The 18436-nt window shown below is 58.4% G+C and overlaps 10 protein-coding genes across 10 annotated transcripts; 5 read left to right on the forward strand and 5 right to left on the reverse strand.

Moving 5' to 3' along the window:
• Window positions 1-100: 100 nt before the first annotated feature.
• SDRG_04688 (hypothetical protein) lies at window positions 101-560 on the reverse strand (the record flags this gene model as incomplete). The annotated part of the gene is made up of 1 exon (XM_008610368.1): window positions 101-560. The coding sequence occupies one exon, from the start codon at window positions 558-560 to the stop codon at window positions 159-161; it is 402 nt and encodes a 133-aa protein (XP_008608590.1). The 3' UTR covers window positions 101-158.
• Window positions 561-1214: 654 nt separating this feature from the next.
• Window positions 1215-2956, reverse strand: SDRG_04689 (hypothetical protein). Its single transcript, XM_008610369.1, has one exon. It carries the CDS (start codon window positions 2916-2918, stop codon window positions 1272-1274), a length of 1647 nt encoding a protein of 548 aa, XP_008608591.1. The 5' UTR covers window positions 2919-2956; the 3' UTR covers window positions 1215-1271.
• Window positions 2957-3272: 316 nt separating this feature from the next.
• Window positions 3273-5293, forward strand: SDRG_04690 (hypothetical protein). Its single transcript, XM_008610370.1, has 9 exons — window positions 3273-3471; window positions 3514-3746; window positions 3794-3977; window positions 4024-4074; window positions 4121-4162; window positions 4206-4330; window positions 4375-4465; window positions 4525-4687; window positions 4734-5293. Exons 1-9 carry the CDS (start codon window positions 3292-3294, stop codon window positions 5120-5122), a joined length of 1458 nt encoding a protein of 485 aa, XP_008608592.1. The 5' UTR covers window positions 3273-3291; the 3' UTR covers window positions 5123-5293.
• A 750-nt stretch (window positions 5294-6043) lies between these two features.
• On the reverse strand, window positions 6044-6733 carry SDRG_04691 (hypothetical protein). The gene has a single exon (XM_008610371.1). The coding sequence runs from the start codon at window positions 6681-6683 to the stop codon at window positions 6204-6206; it is 480 nt and encodes a 159-aa protein (XP_008608593.1). The 5' UTR covers window positions 6684-6733; the 3' UTR covers window positions 6044-6203.
• Window positions 6734-6767: 34 nt separating this feature from the next.
• On the forward strand, window positions 6768-7765 carry SDRG_04692 (hypothetical protein). The gene is made up of 2 exons (XM_008610372.1): window positions 6768-7362; window positions 7407-7765. Exons 1-2 carry the CDS (start codon window positions 7121-7123, stop codon window positions 7681-7683), a joined length of 519 nt encoding a protein of 172 aa, XP_008608594.1. The 5' UTR covers window positions 6768-7120; the 3' UTR covers window positions 7684-7765.
• Window positions 7766-8013: 248 nt separating this feature from the next.
• SDRG_04693 (iron-sulfur cluster assembly enzyme ISCU, mitochondrial) lies at window positions 8014-8692 on the reverse strand. The gene has a single exon (XM_008610373.1). It carries the CDS (start codon window positions 8552-8554, stop codon window positions 8084-8086), a length of 471 nt encoding a protein of 156 aa, XP_008608595.1. The 5' UTR covers window positions 8555-8692; the 3' UTR covers window positions 8014-8083.
• Window positions 8693-10097: 1405 nt separating this feature from the next.
• Window positions 10098-12237, forward strand: SDRG_04694 (hypothetical protein). The gene is made up of 5 exons (XM_008610374.1): window positions 10098-11144; window positions 11192-11307; window positions 11358-11629; window positions 11684-11787; window positions 11843-12237. Exons 1-5 carry the CDS (start codon window positions 10295-10297, stop codon window positions 12067-12069), a joined length of 1569 nt encoding a protein of 522 aa, XP_008608596.1. The 5' UTR covers window positions 10098-10294; the 3' UTR covers window positions 12070-12237.
• A 76-nt stretch (window positions 12238-12313) lies between these two features.
• Window positions 12314-13271, reverse strand: SDRG_04695 (hypothetical protein). Its single transcript, XM_008610375.1, has 4 exons — window positions 12945-13271; window positions 12798-12885; window positions 12624-12748; window positions 12314-12577 (listed from the first exon to the last, which is right to left on the reverse strand). The coding sequence occupies exons 1-4, from the start codon at window positions 13201-13203 to the stop codon at window positions 12354-12356; spliced, it is 696 nt and encodes a 231-aa protein (XP_008608597.1). The 5' UTR covers window positions 13204-13271; the 3' UTR covers window positions 12314-12353.
• Window positions 13272-13958: 687 nt separating this feature from the next.
• SDRG_04696 (hypothetical protein) lies at window positions 13959-15477 on the forward strand. The gene is made up of 2 exons (XM_008610376.1): window positions 13959-14274; window positions 14320-15477. Exons 1-2 carry the CDS (start codon window positions 13976-13978, stop codon window positions 15371-15373), a joined length of 1353 nt encoding a protein of 450 aa, XP_008608598.1. The 5' UTR covers window positions 13959-13975; the 3' UTR covers window positions 15374-15477.
• Window positions 15478-16067: 590 nt separating this feature from the next.
• Window positions 16068-17872, forward strand: SDRG_04697 (hypothetical protein). Its single transcript, XM_008610377.1, has 6 exons — window positions 16068-16179; window positions 16238-16445; window positions 16497-16741; window positions 16790-16907; window positions 16957-17362; window positions 17416-17872. Exons 1-6 carry the CDS (start codon window positions 16094-16096, stop codon window positions 17694-17696), a joined length of 1344 nt encoding a protein of 447 aa, XP_008608599.1. The 5' UTR covers window positions 16068-16093; the 3' UTR covers window positions 17697-17872.
• Window positions 17873-18436: the final 564 nt, after the last annotated feature.

An 18436-nucleotide genomic window follows, 5' to 3' on the forward strand; every position in this document is an offset into this window, starting at 1 on the left:
CAAGCGGCTCGAGATCGGCGTCGTGCTGGGCATGGGCAAGGACAACCTCCGAGGAGGGGGTCTTAGCCGTGTCCTGCGACGCGTCGAGGCAGGCTTGGAGGATGACGACCTGCGCTTGGAGAGTTGCGACTTCCGAACGCAGCTGACCGAGGATCGCCTCAGTCGTGGCCGTCGATGCCGCGCTGATCGGCGTGGCATTCGTCGTAGAACTTGACTAAGCAGTCGCGACGCTCGTCACCGGTGTGCGACGCTGCGCGGCGGTGGTCGAGCTGCGGCTGCTTGCCGTCAGAGGTTGCACCGCCGTCGTGGCGGGCGTTGGCGTCGACCGAATCGTCAGTCGCACACTCGACTGCGCGAGCGACAGTCACCGGGACAGCTGCCGTCGCATGCTGGGGGACAACCGTCGGGGTCGTGCTGCGCCCGAACGCGGTTGCACGCGAACCTTGGTTCGCGGCCGCCGTCGGGCGTGGCTTTCGCATGAGGCCATCTTCAGCCACCAACTTGGCCTCCGCGAGCTTTGCAGCGCGCTTGTGGTAGTAGAGCGGGTCGTAGAGGGACATGCGATTTTGTTTTCTGAGGCATCGAGATCACTTGCGCCGCCGAGTCTGTAAAGGCGTTCAAGCCATCGCCGCGCTGCGTGTACTTGGAGTTTGTATCGCGCGCTGGAGAAGCGTGGCCTGCGACGCTGCGTCTTGGCAAAGGCGCTCGAAGCAGCGCGCTTTTGCACTCTCGGAGGCGCCATCGCTCACGTCGGGCTGGCTACCGTGCTCGGCGCTCGCTGGTCTCAAAAAGCCAATGGTCGGAAAATATTTTCAAGGCGTTAATTGCCCGTGTACAAAAGTCGTTTCGTACCTAATTGAATTGTGCAGCGTTACTATCCCAATACGTGGCAGCGTATTATCGTCGCATTGGAGTTTTGGACGCTATGCATTCCGTGGCGCCGCGCCAAATACATTTCGAGCACGTCGACTGACGCGCGATTCTAGCACGATGACAATCATGCGTCCACAGTGTACAGATTGTCTGGTGCTGTCCACAGCAATTGTATTTGCCAGCTACGTATATCGCAGGGAAGCTTCGATAGGACGCTTCTCGCTGGCGCTGGCGACTGTGGCGTTGTACACCGGACCGTTTCTAGCTGCGATTATAGTCCTCGGAAAGACGAGACGCTCGCAGCCACGAACGACATGCTCGCAACCCTACCCCTAGTCGACGTTGCACAGTTCGTATACCAGTATTATAGAACATTAACGACTCGTATGTAAGGGGTGCTAGACAAAATGATTCGACTCGTCGTCCTCGTCACTGCTCTCGTCGGCGGCAATGTCGGCTTCGAGATGAGCATTCGCGACGACGTCGGCGACCACGTCCACGGGCCAGACCGACCGGTTGAGCTGAAGAAAGAGAAGTGTCTCAATGTTGGTGGGCAGCACACCGTTCTTGGCAGTCGCAAACGCGTGCTGAATCCGATTGGCCGTTGCTGGCAGCACTTTCAAAATCTCCAAGTACTTGTCGTCCGCCTCAAGGCGAGCGCGCTTGAGGAGCCGTGTCGCATAGTCGGTTTCCAAGCCCGCGAGCGCAGTCGCGACGGGCGACTCAAAGTCGCGAAGGGCGGCGCGGTCGGTCGCCTGGAGCTTGACGCCTTGCTGGAGCTTGACGACGGCTTTCTCAAAAGCCGGTGACTCGACGCCGTCAGCGTTGAGAAAGGGTGACAAGCTCGAGTAGTCGAGAAGAAGGCTATCCAGCAGCTGTCGCACGTCCGAGAGGCTGGTCCGCTCCGTTTGCAAAAGATGGTTGGCGACCGAGTTGAGGTTGACGAGATGCTCCAGGAGCGACCGAAGCACAGTCTCGTCATGTGCCGTCACAGCGTCCAAAAGATGCGCGTACGTACCGGATGCGGCGAGGAGCGGGCGCAGCTTGAAGAAGCGCTGGAGCATCGCCAGCGTCGAGGGCCACGTCTTGGCGTCGTCTTCGAGAATCGGGTACAACTCACGCATGCTGCGGTACCGAATGCCGGTGCGAAGCCGCTGGAGCTCGTTCATGAGGTCGCGGACCGCGTTGATCGCGTCCGCTTTGGCCGGCGTTGCTAGAAACGCGAGGATGGCAGCGTCCAAGCGCGAGCTGGCGCACGTCACCATGGGCACGTCCATATCGTCAGCGATGGTCCTGAACGGCGACTCGACGGACGCAATCATGCACAAGATGTCGGCGCGCGTCCGCTTCAAGTCGGCTAACACATAGTCGAGAAAGGCGGCGTACTCGACCTCGCAGCCGGCTTCGTTCGGCGTCGTGTCGTGGTACAGTGCCAGCAGTGGCATCTGCAACTCGTTCTTGAGCGCGTAGGCTGCAAAGAGACCGAGGAACGGCGCGCCGGTCTCGCTCACGCAGCGCTCGACGACCAGCGCAAATGTTGGCGGCAGGGCCGCCCGGACGTCGGCTTGGACGCGCCGCGTGACAAGGCGGAGGTACTTGCGCAGCTTCTTGGGCTCGATGCGGTCGAGCTTGATGTACATGTGGGCGCCCGCCATCTCGGCAAAGTCCATTGGCAAGTGCGCCCCAACGATCCAGTCGAGGTAGTTGTGCACGGTCGCACCCAATGACGCCTTGGAGCGCAGCGACGTCGAGCTCGGCCGGTCCATGGCCGCGGTCGGCGGCGGCGGCAACGACGTCATGAGCGTCGCGTAGTCCTTGTGCTGCGAATACACGTGCTGCGCGAGGTTGTTGTAGCCCGCATTGCGCTGGATGGTCACGATGTGCGGCGACGGGCAGTGGAGACACTGGTAGCGCTCAGTGATCTTGGTCAGGCCCGTCTTCGTGTCGACGACCGAGCCTTCGCCGAGCTTGGCGAAGTAGAAGAGCGCAATCTGCTTGGGCGAGAAGGTCGGGCCCGTCGCAAGCGGGGACGGCTTGGTGCGCATGCTAACAATTACCGGTACGATCTATTGGTGCGCAGAGCAATACGAAAACCTCTTGCATTTCATACGTGGGAAGTATATTGCAATGTTGCCTTATTGCAATATATTATTTGTGGGAGGGTGTGACAATTATTGCAATTATACGAGATATTGTCGGCGTGCGGACAGTGCTCGTGGCGCTTTGGGATGCGACGCCAAGCGATGAGCTCCTTCTTCGTCGTGCACTCCTTGATGAAAGGATATGACAGAGCGTGCAGCAAGATCCGAGGAGACGACCCTATGTGCTGGGCCATCAACTTCGTTGAATGTCCGGATACGGCGATGGGCGTTGTATCCGGATGTCATCCGCATTCCGGCGAATCTTTGATTTTTTGGGATGGCCGCGGTCAGCGCGCATGGGCTCGCCGTATGGAAGGAGCACCGGCGCATGTTCCTCGCATCGATGGGCATCGTCTTCATGGGCCTCGTCTTCTTCCTCGTGACGACCTCCGGCGTCTCGCCGTTCCCGCCGCCCTCGCCGCCCTCGCCGCCCTTTATGACGTTCAACGTTCTCCAGGTAGTTCTTCGTGGCGAGACGACGGCGCTTATGGCCGGCTAGTACAACATCTTTGACCGGCCATATGCAGTGTCCCACGACGGCCAGGCCGAGCGCCTCGCCCGCATCCCGCAGTCGATTCTGACGCTATGCCCGCACTCGTGCGGCGGCGTCGACGTCGTGACCTTCGCCGAGAGCGACATCGAGTCGGACCGCAACGTCATGCTCGAGGCCTTCACCCAAGCCGGATACCTCTACCACACGACGATTCTTGCCGAGACGGACCCGTTCACAAGGTACCGTCATCCATCAGAGCTAACCATTTTCATGCGCTCTCTGGCAGCTTGATCAACGGCGGCGTGCTCATCGTGTCCAAGTGGCCGATTCTCCGCGAGGCCCAGCACATCTACCGCGGCGCGTGCCATTACTCGGACTGCCTCGCGGCAAAAGGCGTCAAGTACGCGCGTGTCAACAAGACGGTCGACGGCGTCTCGAAGGCCTTCAACGTCTTTGCCACCCACATGCAGGTACGAGATTCGCTTGGTGCTACGCTGCTTCATCCCTCCTGCGCAGGCGTGGTCGACGAAAGAGGGCATGGAAGACCGCATCAAGCAAGCGCAACAGGTAGATTCTCTCCGATGGCATCTATGTAGCTCTCGAATGCATCTAGTTTTACGACTTTGCTCAAGCGTTGACGATTCCACATACCGAGGTACTTGCACTCACGTTGCATGTACGAAGATGCATATGTGTAGCCGATGGTGTTTGCCGGCGACTTTAACGTCGACAACCACTCGTTCCCGGACGAAGTGGCCAACCTCGTGCGGCTCTTGCATGCAGCAACACCGACGCGCGTCGGCAGCGAGCTCTTCACCAGCGAGTACGTGCATCGTGTCATATGTATTCGAGTCGACGCATGTCTAGTCCGCATCTCAACCTGCTCGTGGGCCGGGACGGCGCGGCCAAGTCGGACAAGTGCCTCGACCAATACGTGGCGAGCTGGGGACCCCTCCACGTACGACGACGTGACGGCGTGTTGTGCATATGGTGCGAAGACGATGTGACGTGGAATAGGACAAGGTGTACACGCCCAACTACCTCACGCGCCTCACGTGTGGCGCTCAAGTCGTATCAAATGCCTCCCGCACGAGCCTCGTGTTTCGGGACCCGTCGACCGCCATGTGTTTTTGTCCGTGCTGTCCGTCCGAGTGGCTCGACTACGTTCTGTATGCCCAGCGTAAGTTCTTATTGTCTTCTAGCGTGTGTGACACCCACGCGTGCAGCACCGTACCAGCAGCCCATCGGTGTCCCCACGCTCGAGTCGATCGTCAACCAAGTGCCGGCGGCGTTTCCCGTCCAATGGAGCGGTCCGTCGTTCGTGCCGTCGTCGGCCGATGCCGCCTCGTTGGCGCTTGTGGACCTCTCGGACCATTTCCCGGTCCTTGGCAAGTTTAAGTTTCCGCTCAATGCGACCGAGCCGGTCATGCACCTCGACGGGTGCTCCAACAACGACGACTGCCGCTTTCATAGCCTTCGGTGCTACTGCGAGGGCCCGGGCTGCTACTTTAATGGCAGCCACATTGATGGCGGTACACTGCCGTCCGACCACCCGGTCAACAAGAACTGCATCTTGCTCAAGACGCGCTTTGTTTGCGCATGCGGCCCCACCTAAGCATGCTCGTGTCGTATCACCGAGTTGATGGTCGCGTCGACGTTATCCGGTCGAGTTAAGCTCTTGTGTTGAACATGACATGGGCAACTCAGTAACTCTGCAAGTTAACTCCTTGGTTACTTGACAAAATGTACTGCGTTCACACTCTTGCCGAACGAGCCGTGTCGATCAACGTACTAAACTTCATGCGCCGGGGACATCGAGGGTACTCGTATGCCACTGTGACGCAGCGCATCAGCGACGACGTGTCGTTGGTGTCGTTGAAAGGGTTGTTAATTCGGCTCGATGCTGCTCCCTACTGGTCTTGCGCATGAATGAAGACGCTCCTGCCAACATTGCCGCCGTTCGCAGCTCCCTGCTTTTAGGCTGCACCAAGCTCGCGTTGCCGATCGTCCTGCACCGCGACCTCCAGTCGTTGACGCCGCCACAGTCGCTGGCGTCTATCGATGACCTCAAGGAACTGCGTAGCTTTGCCGCCAATCGCGACGCCAGGAAGAACTTGACAGAGCTTGTCATCAGGGGCCTCACTCGCGCCCCAGGTGACTACATGAGAGCAAGACGAGCCCCCGCGCCGCCGCCTGCGCAGCAACGGCCCGGCGGGCGAATGAAGAAGAAGGAGATTGCTAATCTCTCTGTATGCGAAGTCTTTGTGATGAAGATAACACGAAACATGTTCCTATACTAGTATATACTAGTCTTGCGGTTCCATGGCATGCTCGTGGCCGGACCATCCTAGCACCCGAACCATATCTTGATCAAATTCAGTTTCACGCTCGCGGCGTCGAGTCTGCGTCTCCTCGCAAAGGACGTGGGCCGCACACGCGCAATATACCATGCAGGACTTGCCGATGGGGCGTCAGCAACCGTCTCTTGGAGCTGTGGGTTCGTGCACATAGGCTCAAGTGTTTTGCTAAACTCGGTCGCTAATCGTCACTCACTAGGTCGTTAACCGTGACTCACACAGCTAACAACAATGAGACGAATTTGTGGACTTGGTCTGTGTCCTTCAGGTTTTGACAAGTAGTATTCTCTAAGTGGCGTTGAGGACCTCGTCTTGCCGTGTCTCTCAACAGCGACAGGCTTAGTCGCGGCGCTTGTGGCGCTTCTTGGCACTGCGGCGGTCGTCGTCGCTGTCGCTGTCGCTGCTGCTACTGCTGTCGTATCGTTTTCGCTTCTTCTTTTTGCTGTCCTTGGCCTTCTTGGCCTTCTTCTTGCTGCTCTTCTTGGCCCGCTTGTCTTCGTCTGAATCGCTGCTGCAGATGGCCGCGAGCGCCTGCGGGTTGAGGCCGCTGCCGCTGTGCACGTCCTTGGCTTTTGATGACGATTTCTTGGATGACTTGCGCTTCTTCTCGCGGACCTTGTCAAGGTCGTCCTTGTACTGGGACGACTTGGCCTCGAGCGTCGCTTCGCTCGTCTCCTTGCGCAGCTTGGCCAGCTGGCTACCAACCATCGTGTCGTACATGCGCTGCAGCGCGAGCTCCTTGGCCGAGACGGCGCCGGCGGCCGCCACGTGCACCTTGCACTTGCCGAGGTAGCACTGCGGGCAGCGCGTGCTCGCCATCGTCAACCTGCAACAATTGGCCAATCAGAAACGCCGTCAGTTCCTCCTCGTTGATTGGCGCTAGTAGCGGTGGAAAAGCCAGTGATGACGCAATCACTGCCGCCACGGTGGCAACAGCAGCATGAACCGTTGCCTCGCAGCGCCGACTTGTGGCGAGGTGGCGAAGGTAAGAGTCTGCATCCACTGCACTCAAATGGTCCTCGCAGTGGAGTCGCGTGGGCGCTGTGTCTCGTCTTAGCGCTGGGGCGCCATACGTGTAGTACTAGACTACTGGATGCAAAGTGATCCGAGCATTGCTTTCGAGGAGGGCTCGTTGCGACACGATCATTGCGGCTCGAGCCCAGAGCGGCTAGCGGCGTATCTTGCGAGATTGAGAATCGAATGATTATGATGGTGGCGCTCAACTCGAAGGGACGCGCGGCGAAACGACCATTCTCATGCCAGCTCGGAGCCTCGAGAGCCGCCTGCGCGCCGAGGTGCCGCCCAACCTCCGCTGCATCGAGGAGACGATCGCGTCGTTGCCGGCGCACCTCCGAGGTCCGGTGGACGCGCGGCCGCTGCGCATGTATTACTTGGAGTCGGCCATCCACACATACCGCGAGAACGACCACCTCCAGCCGTCGCCGCAATACGTCGACTGGGCCGCGTCGAGCGTGCTGCTCGCGGACCCGCGCTTTCGGTCTCTTGCACTCATGTCTGATAGTATCTTATTCGCAATGGTAGTCTCTTGCGACTCTCGACGGCCGAGGCGCAGGCGCTCGCCGTGCAGGAGTGGCGCACGCACCTGACGCGGTCCGTGTACCAAGCGCGTCTCAACCCGCACGAGATGCTCGACGGCCCGGTGGTGACGCGGTCGAAAAGCGGTGTCATCCGCGTCCAGGCCGAGCTTGGGCCCCACCAAGTCATCGACAGCATGAGCGCCGTGCCCATCAAGAAGCAAAGTAGGGCGGCCAAGACGTCCAAGGCGACCCGCATGAGCAGCCACAGCCAGCGCTCATAGCTGCCGACGCCTTGTCCACCAGCACGGATAGATGGTCGGACAGGCTGTGGGAAAGTTCAAAAGGCTGCGTTTTTATACTGCCCGCGTTTGTTCCGACGGATGTTCGGTGAAGGCGTCTGTTTTTCGGTGGGCGATCGTCGAGCGGTCAGCAACCGTCGCAGAGGAGCATCCTGCAGTGCTCGTAGGCTGTCGTCTGCAGTGCATGGGCCAGCGCATGGACAGGCGCCGAGTTTCTGCCCCAATGCTCGAAGGGTCATGGGCGACGGCGTGTGGCGCATGCGTGGGGTCGTTGGACGCGTGCGATGGGACTCGGCAGGTGCAGTCTCGACGTCGTCGCACAAGTGAAAGACGTGGATTGAGGAGATATGATTTACACTAAACTGATATAATAGAGGCGGGTTTACGCCGAGACCTTTTGCTGCTTGCTCTTGTAGTCATTGACCGCGGCCTTAATCGCGTCTTCGGCGAGCATGCTGCAGTGGAGCTTGACGGGCGGCAGCTTCAAGTGGCTCGCAATGTCCGTGTTTTTGATCTTGAGGCAGTCATCAATGTTCTTGCCCTTGAGCCACTCGGTCGCGACCGATGAGGACGCAATCGCCGAGCCGCAGCCAAACGTCTTAAACTTGGAGTCGACAATCGTGCCATGCTCGTCCACTTCGATCTGGAGCTTCATGACGTCGCCGCAGGCCGGCGCGCCGACAAGGCCCGTGCCCACGTTGGTCGCCTTCTTGTCGAGCGCGCCCACGTTGCGCGGGTTCTCGTAGTGGTCGATGATGTTCTCGTGGTACATGCGCACGGGGCCGGCGGCGCCGAGGGTCCGCGTCGGCAGGCGCAGCGCCTTGGTCATCGTCGAGCGCATCGTCATCATCATCGCAGTTGCTGTGGCTCGGTCGTTCGACTTGCAGAATGATGAAGTCGGCCGAATTATAATTCCACCACAGAACCCGCGCTGTGATGTTTGGCCAATCAATTGCGGTGGGATTAAATAATAGCCAATCACAGCGCGAACCGACACGCGTCGTGCGCCTACAAAGACCAAGCTATTTAAAATACCACGCGTGGATTGGCGGAAAAACAGCCAATGAAAGAGGCGATGAAGATGCCAAATCCGAAAAGCCGATCTTGTCACGAAGGCTCGCGAAGTTGACGCAACCGGTATCTTTCCGGTCATTCTAGTCCGACAGCCGATGTCATGACCACGAGGGTACGCCTGCACGTCCATTGAGTCATGGGCTATTAGAGGTAGTCGATAAGGCCATGCGTGTCTATGATGATGGGCCCATGGATGGCGTCGATGTCGGCGACGCGATTACGCATGCTGGGCATGGCATCGCTCCCGCGTGGCTTCGCAGCCGCCACCGGCGACACGAGCCGAAGCTCTGCTGCTCATCGAGATGTGGACACTAATGTAGTTGAAGTGTTGTGGCTGCGTGCTTGGTGCGCGCTTGCCATGCATTGTAAGTGCCTCCGTGTGTCAACCCCATCATCCGCACTAGACCAACAGTGCTACGGTGGTTTAGTTTCAATGACCACATGCGATATGTGTAGCGATTGGCATGAGCAAACAAGTAGCTGCACGTTGCCCTCTGAAATGCAAGAGTGCTGTGGGGCCGTGTGAACGGACATGCTATGGACTGGCGATTGCGCTCAAGCTCCAAAGCTGGATCCGGGGCGTAGAGCAGCGGGATTTCGATCTGGACGAGCTACATATATGGGAGCAGATATGGCAAGGAACGCCAGCAGCCGAGTTGGCGACAAGCCAGGGCCGCGTAGTCCTACGCTTGGGCCCTCGGTAAGTTTCCGATGCATACTCGTTGTGCGAGAACCGGCGTCGTCCATGCAGACGACAGATCCTACTGGCGTCGAACATCAGATGGACCCGTTTGCGCTCTTGTGGAAGCCACGCGCTGATGTCGTTGCGTGCATAGGAGCATGTGCTGTGCAGACGCAAGCACTTCACCTTCAAGGCAACCTCGAGGGTCGCTACGTCCGAAAACTTCGGGGCCGCTACGGGCGCAGGCGATAGCGACGAGACATGCTTCGTCTGATCACGTCCATTCTTTCAAGTTCGTGCACTTGAGATGCAGGTCGACGATCAAGATGGCGGGAATGTCGTTGGGAACACAGCCTTTCTATACAGCCGCCCGGTGGCTACTACAATCAAGTGACAACCCCCACAGGTCCGCAGCACTGTTGGCACATGATCGTGCTTCACAGCGCGACTGTAGCGTCAAAGTGCCTCGTTCGTCGGACGAGCTTCCCAACGTCTTCGTGCCAACGAGGACCATGGGAGGAATGATTTGTCTGCCGCTTGATCTTTACCTCGTGACGACTGCGCATGATATACGGCTGCGGGACCTCTGCATCCGGACTGACTTTGCACTTGATGAGTTTGCACTTGATGAGTTTGCCTGGCTTGGTGCTCGCCGACGAACAGTGTCGTGGCCGTCGAGACCAAGATGCGCATCGTCACTCCTCTGCCGCTCGCGTTGAGTTTGGTTGTCGCCAAGTGCGTCGGTATACAAAGAACAAGACAACGCGTGTTTCTCACGTGAGCAACGGCTCAAAATAGCAAGATTTGGAGATTCGCCGCAGTCGCATCATCCTCGTCATGAGCTCGCCAGAGCTCAGCCCTGCATCGCCGCTGCTGCGACCCATGACGCCCCCGCGCCGACCTAGCACGCCGACGCGGACGCCGCCACGCAACCCGAGCACGCCGCCGCGGACGCCGATGCGCCGCCCGAGCGAGCCGCCGACGCCTGTCCTCCGTGCGCTCGGGTCGTTGGACGACGAACCGCCGCTCGCTGAAAACTACCACGAGTGCCCCGTGTGCCAACGCCACTTCTCACTCGTGCGCTTCAAGCACCGCTGCAAGGCGTGCAATCGCAAGGTGTGCAACGACTGCTCCAAGAGCCGCTTGCGCCTCAGCGACATGGGCCTCGTGCACCGCGATAAGAAGGGCAACATCAAGCACGACCGCGGTCGCCGTGGCGCACGCGTGTGCGATCCGTGCGCGCGCAGCTACTTTGCGACCAAAATGGAGGCCGCGCCAGCCGCCGCCGCAAGCGCCAACGACGACGACGCGCTCGTACTCTCGCCCTCGATCGCGCCTCTTCTCTCTGCGCCGCGCTCGCGCCCAAAGCGATCTTCGGTGCCGCTGCGTCTTCTGCGCACGCGGCACTATACAGTCTTTGGCTTCTTCTGTCTTGTGCTGCTGCTGCGCGTGGCCGTGCCCGGCCACAGTCTGCATGCGACGGACAAGTACCCGCTGCTGCTGTTTGGCACGGACATTGCGCGCCAAGTGCTGCACCGCCTCGTGCGCCTCGACGTCTTTGTCGCTGCGCTTGTGGGTCTTGTCCTTCTGGACGAAGTCGAGCGGCTGCGCGCGCCGCCACGCCATCGCAACCCATCGCCCATGCGCTCGTCCATCGCGCCGCCGAGCGTGCACGGACTCGAACCAGGTACGTGTATGCAGCCGAGATTGCCCTTGCAATCGGATTCTGTCTAGTCGTCGTCGTCGCTCCGGTCATTGCGGTTCATGAGCCCAACTCGGAAGACGAACTCGACTCGTTCCGCCTCGAAGCGCTCGTCGAGAGCCTCCTCGAGTGTACCTCGAGCGACACGGTACAGACCGCCTTAATCCCAATCTGGAGTGTTCAAACGGTGACGCGCAGGGTGTCAACATGGCTGCGTACCTTGACGTGTGCGCCGAGACGGCCAAGATGCTCGTGCTCTTTGGGAAGGCGACGGCCTTTGCCGCAAGCACGGTCGCCGGCTACATGATTGCGATCGACGCGAGCTTGTGCACGAACGCTACGCTCATCGGTGATGACGACGGCGGGTCACCGTGGCGTAGCCGCAAGCCGCCGCTTCGCCGTGTCATCGGCAATGAAGTCGTCGCCGGACTCGCGACTGTCGGCGGCAAGAAGACCCCGTCCGTAAGCCGGTACGTACTATATGCATGCGGTTCGTCATTCGTGGTTGCTCATCATGGATGTAGTGGCGTCTTGCGGCTCTTGTGGTTCCTGGACTTTGTCGAGGCGACACTCCGCCTCTGCTTTGTCGAAGGCGACGTCGACGACCTCGGCCCGAGCATGTCCAAAGGTATCATATTCGATCGATCGATGCAAAGGCGATGCTCACGGTGGATGATGGATAGCGTACGAGACGACGCTTGGCTCGCGTCATCCGTGGCTCATTCGCAAGGGCGTCATGTCGGCGCTTGGGTCGGTGCCGAAGCGGTCGTCAATTCTCACCGGCATGGCCAACGGCAAGCCCGAAGCCGACGAGCTTTCGCGGCTCCAGAAGGCCCAAGAGCTCATGAAGCGCGTGATTGATGACGTCCGAGGCGTCCTCGCCGACCACGAGCTCTTGGATTTGAAGTAGCCAATTATAGAGAGTAGAGACGGAGGATGGAGTGACGATGCCTCGTCGATCGAAGACGACGCTGGATGACAAGACATATTAGACGTAATATCTGCATTTTCATGTACTCGGCATGCACCAGAACAAGGAGCATAATGCGTTAATGAGGCTTCAACATGCATGCAAGTAACGACATGCTGAGCTCTTGGACCTGCCACCCGAGCGTCAGTCTCCTGCAGACGCTTCTCATTGCTGATAAAAACAGTGTGGCGAATGCATCACATTGCACGTGTTGAAGAGAGATCTTAGTCCTTCTTGATGGACTTGGTCTCGTTCTTCTTGGCGTACGCACGCTTGCGCTGGACGTTCATGTGCGTGTACATGATCGGGAGGCCCGGCACGTAGACAACAAGCGTGAGGAGCACGATGACGTAGAGCGAGACCGCAATGTTGTGCGTGTTGGGCATCGCGATCGAGTACGCGCCCGTCGAGAGGAGCGGGAGCGCCTTGAGCATGCACGTGACCTCGCCTAATGCGCATGAGTATCGCACGATACGACCAAGAGGACGCCGTACCGGTGACACCGCTCGGGTAGAGCACCATGAACAAGTGGTAGCGGAGGAAGAAGAGCCAGTCGGGCACCGCGTCGAGCAAGTTGAGCGCGTAGAACGCGTAGCGCGGGACTTCAACGAGGCCCCAGCTACGGTTGATATGGGTTGCACGCACAAACAACATGGCAAAAGTAATACCTGGCGACCATCAAGACAAAGCCCCAGTGGGTGCGCGACTCGGGGCAGAGCACGTTGATGGCCCAGACGAGCCACAGGCGCGAGCTCACTAGCAAATCGCATCATGAGATGGAATCGTACTATGGCCATGCATGCGCCACCATGTACCTTGCATAAAGGTCGAGCCGACGGGCGAGCGCACAAGGCCAATGAGGGCGTGGACCACTTCCATGATGGCCATGGTCTGGACGATCTTGAGCGGCTCGCCGATGAGGTCCCAGAGACCCGCCGACGTCGTCGCGAGGTTCTGGTCAGCGTAGAGCTGCTGGAGCGTCTGGCCGAGCACGTACGCCCAGCCGAGGCAGCTCGCCACGTTGAAGAGCACGAGGTACGCCGTCTTGATCATCGTCAATTCGCAAATGGGCATGGCACCCTGTGGTATTGGGCGGAATATGGACCAATCAGACGTCGCGGTTGCCGGTGACGCACTTCAAATGCTTTGTGATGCACACATATTTTAATTGACGGCATGCAAATGTCGAGTCAACACGGTGCAATTAAATGCGACTTGTCCGCGATCGTAGCTGTGTGTGTGGACGAAAAACTAATAATAAAATAAAAAGGGAGCATTTTTATTCGGGCTGTATTTTAATAAACGCCACACAAATGTGCCACATTTAAGACCGACGTGCCGAATGCGCCAAGTGCACATTCGGCATTTCCGACGCGCGGCATGTGCCGAATTCAATCTATCCGGATATTTCGGGGTCGATCTTGGTCTTGGTGCCGGGTTCCGTTCGGTTTGTACGACGCTGCGTGAACTCGTTTTGCACTGGTTCGCACACACGTGGCGCTCGCTTACCCTCGCTGGCGAGGTTGATGGTACAGAACGCTCTAAATGCATGCGTGTCCTAGTTGTATATAGCGCCGCAACTAAGCTCCAAATATATGCTGCACGCCAACGAGGTTTCCTCAGTTGTCGCTGCCGTCGAGGACATGAGCGACTGCTGCTGCGGTGGTCGAGAGCTAGTAGATTGCAATAAGCGCATGGATCGGATCAAGGAACTCGAATAGGAGAGCAAAGATCGCAAGGCGCGAACGACACCGTGGCATGTGCCGCTTTTATTACAATATCCGGAATATTCCGGATACAGAGCAAAGATCGCTCACAAATCTTTTTGCTGGCAAACCCACAAGCCATGCCATTGCCGCTGCCAGAGACGGCCTTCGTTCCCGAGGCCAAGTCGACGAAGAAGCGGCCGGAGCCCATGACGCCGCAGTTCGTCATCCAGCCGACGCCGAAGCGCCGCACGGCCTTCGAGTCGCCACCCGCGAGCGCGTACGAGGCGCTTGCGTCGCAGGCCATGGGACCACCCCCGATGCTCATGCTGGACGACGCCGAGGAAGAGGCGACGCCGACGACGCCAGACCAAGGCTGGGTTGCGCCATTGCCCTCCATGGACGCGCATGGCGAAGAAGACGACCTCGATCACCCACCGTACGTGCTTGAACACCAAGGGGATGCGCTTGAAGCCCTTGCTAGTACATCCCACGACGTGGAAGACGCGCACAAAGAAGTCGCACCCCTGCGTTGGCTTGATCAGGACGCGCCGGTACAAGGGCTGGTCGAGTCGGGCAACGAGAAGTCGTCGGCCGACGATTCATCTCAGGAGGTTCAAGGCGGTCCATTCGCGCTGCCAGACCACATGGAGGAGCCCATCGTAGCTTCTGCAGCACCGAATACGCTCCAGGCCATGCCGTTGGCATCCGATCATGTGAACGGAATGGTTCCCATCTCGTCTGGCGAGTCCGAGCCATCAAGCCCCGTTCCGCGGCCCCTCGTCGACGACGCCGAGACCCCATTATTGCATCGTTCCGGTGCCCCTTGCTCGTCTCTGCGTCTGCCACCAAACAACTCAGCCCCAGAAGAGCCAGCGATCGCGCCAGTCCAAATCGAAGATTCGAAGGAGGCGCTTTTTGAAGAGGCCGAGCAGTCAATGCCCCTTTTCCGCACTGCGCCGGCCGATGCAAGCTCTCACCTGCAGTACGGCCAAGTCGCGCCATCCCCTTTTCGCATCTCGCAGTCTCAGTTTGGGCAAATCGGGAAGGGCCTCCCGACGCGCCTCTTTAGCCAAGCCACCGATCAAAAGATCAAGCCCGAGCCTTGCGCTACGAACGTGGCACGAGCGAACGCAACTCGTGTCCGGAGCCGTACGTCGTCGACCATTGCCGGAGGCAAGCGGCGTTCTGTTTCGGCGCCACAAGACGAGAACGCTCGACCGATGGCTCGGCTCGTGTCGCCAGAAGCCGCGAAAGCCGTCATCGAGGAGCAGCCGCGCGCTGCCAAGGTCAAGCCCATCTCGCTCCAGCTTCGCGACGGCAACGGCGACATCGTGCTGCTTCGTGCCAAGCCAACTGCGCTTTTGAGCCGCGTCTTTGAGGAGTTTTCCAAGATGAAGAAGGTTCCGTCAGACCATTACCGTTTCTTCGTCGACGGCAAGCGTCTTGCGGGCGAAGCGACGATCGCTTCGGTCGAGCTCGAGCACGACGACATCATCGATTGCCTCGGGCCCCAAGTCGGCGGCTGCCTCGCGTAGACTGTCGCACGATGATACCTTATCTATTGTGTAACGTGGCATCCTACGATGACACACCACGTGGGGTGCACCGTTCAAGAATCGCCAGGGTGCGGCCGGGTTGATTCGACAGTATGACGTGGGCACGAACCGAAGCCAACCGAGAGCTGGAGGGTTGGTGTGGTGACGCCCCAGTTACTTGGAGCTCCAGATACACCAGTTGAAAGAGGTTGGGAGAGATATCAACTCATCAGCTGTGTCACAACGAAAATTGAACTCGACTCAGGTCCGAGAACAATCACTTCTGCAGAGTTCTTCTCTCGATCTGGTCATGAACCAAGGTAGTATTACCAGCTAGTTGAGCTATCCAAGCCCTGATCCAAGGCCAAAAGTGTGCTTTTCCCTTAGAGCCAATTCAGTACTGGTATTCCAGACGCAACGTAAAGCGAAGCGCAACGCTGCCACGTATGTGCTGTCAGAGGCCCTACTCCGCGGATCGTTCATGTCGGTTCAAATGGCTTGCTGCTCACGCGAGACTCGTTTCCGATGCGGCCTCAGAACAGCAGAGCGCTCGCACACTCGACGGTGGGAACATGGTGCAGCACACATGACACGCCTGTCTCTGGTCCGCCTTCTTCCACGCCTTCCGCATCGCCCAGCTGTAAACTCATACATCACATGTGGTATTTCTGTCCATCTCTTCTTCCGAAATGACGTTGGCCCCATTTCCAAATCGGCGTCATGACATCGATGACGCTCTCACGCGAAGTGCTCTTTGCCGCTGCGACGCTCGTCACGGTCCTTTCGTCCGGCGGCCTCATCCTCGGGTATCGCGCCATCCTCGTCACTCTCTCATGCATGAGCCATACCACTGTCAACCATTAGATTTGGCCCCGTGTACACACGCCTGGTGAGCGAGCACCAATGGCACGAGCTTTGCCCGCTTCATATGACGCGCGTCTGCCCCGAGCAAGAGGTCCAGCTACAGAACGTCTACTCGACGGGGTTTCTCTGCGTCGTGCTCGGCCAAGCGGTTTTTGGCGCGACCCTCGACATCGTTGGACCTCGCTACACGTCAACGATCGCAGCCATTGTACACATTGTCACCAACTTCCTAGCCCAACGTTGCTAACTGCCATTTTAGTTTACGATCGCTGGCAACCTTTGCCTCGCGATCGGCGACTCGCGCGACGGCCTCCTCCTCACCGGCTATGCTCTCGTGGGCTTTGGCGGTATGGGCGTCCTCTTCGCGTCCCTCCAGCTCTCGGAACTATTTGCGACGCCGTCCATCTACTGCGGCATCCTCGTCGCTGCCTTTTACGCTTCGGGCTACGTGTACGTGTTGCTCGAACTGCCCATTGCGCGCGCCACGTTCTTCCACGTTTATGCGTACACCCTTCAAGTTGCATCTCCAAGTGGCGCTCACAAAGTGTGTAGCGGGCTCGTCGCCCTCTGCGCAGTGCTTTGCTTTGTGCTTTACCCCGTCGAACACGTCTCGGCGGTCGCTGCGTCGGTGCAGATTCCTGGTCTTGCCTTGGGCCGGCCCCATGCAAATGTACGTTGCGTGTCGGACGCTATATCGACTGACGAAAGGGTCTTTGTAGTTGTCCAAATTCCGAGGCCTCTACGCTAGCTTCAAGCAGCAGATGCGTCGTCGGGACTTCTGGGCATTTGTTTCGATCGGGGCGGTCTTGACGCTCACCAATGTCTTTGTCGGCGGAGCGATTCCCAACATGGTCAAGCGTCTAGCACCAAATGACCTCGACAAGCAAAACACGTACACCAACTACGTGTACCCGCTCGTCTCGAACGCGTCCTTCCTCTTTGCGCCACCCATGGGCTACCTCATTGACCGCGTGGGCTTTCGCAAGGTGGCTGTCTTGACGATCCTCGTGTTTGCTTTGCTCTGCGGCGCCATGATGCTGCCGTCGCTTCACGGCCAAGTACTCGGGTATCTTCTTCTGGCCCTCGGCGTCGGGGCGCTCACGTCAATGCAATACGCCTACATCAGTACGTGCCGACTCGTATTTCGACTTGAAACGTTGATACTTGGATGTCGATAGTGGCATGCTTTCCCAGCAAACTCTACGGTCTCCTCTCAGGCACGGCAACGCTGCTCGTCTTTATCTTTTGTCTTCTGAGTTATGCACTCACGCCGCTCGCCCAGCATACGTTTGACGGCAACAACAACTACGTCCTCCTCCTTTTGCTGGCACCGACACTTGCCGTGCTGCTCCTCGTGCGCTTCTTTTATGAACCTACCGAGTGCAATGAGCTCCACACACAGCTGCTATCCCCGACCCGTGCAGCGCCTTCCGCGGGCCACGATGACGCCGAGGTATAAAGCTCATCGATTGAACTGTCGAATTCTTGGATGCATCTTGTTTTTCGCTTCCGCAGTTTCGATTGCACGTGAGAATGAGGCCAAGATGAATGAATGCAATGGGCAGAGCTGTCGGCGTATCCAGGCGTTGCGAACGACGCCACCGAATCCTATGAACGGAATGGTTTCCTCCTCGTCTGGCGAGTCCGAGCCATCCCGCGGCCCCTCGTTGACGACGCCGAGCTCCATTGTGAACCTAACCACATTGCAGTGGCGTCGAGCTACGGTACTCCGTCGAGCCCACGACGCAAAGTGAGCGCACCCCAGATTCTATATTCTCTCAGCAGGTATCAAACAAAGGTGTTAGCCAGTCCAACAACTTGTACTTGAGCTACGGTAGCTCAAGCAGCCACGGCAAAGGCTCGGATTCGGGCAGGGACTTGGCTCCGAGAGGACTTCACCCAGCAGTAGTGCAATGCCTTCCTGGTACTTCAGAGTGGGTACTAGCAGGTTCTGTAGTCATTTTGCATGTTACCTTGTCGCTCCTAGCGCCTCCTCCTATGGGTAGCGGTCGATCGAGTCATCTAATGCCATCGTACAAGGTGAACAGCATGAGGTAGGGCGATAGGGTGCTCATACGTATGTGTTGATGGCAGACGCACGCAATGCGCAAGACCGACTCCGCAAAGCGTTCAAGGTGATACCCGTACACGTATCGGTAGCAGGTTCAATATGCACTCTCTTTTCCATAACCCAAAGCT

Source organism: Saprolegnia diclina (assembly GCF_000281045.1).
Source record: "Saprolegnia diclina VS20 unplaced genomic scaffold supercont1.11, whole genome shotgun sequence".
NCBI lineage: Eukaryota > Oomycota > Saprolegniomycetes > Saprolegniales > Saprolegniaceae > Saprolegnia > Saprolegnia diclina.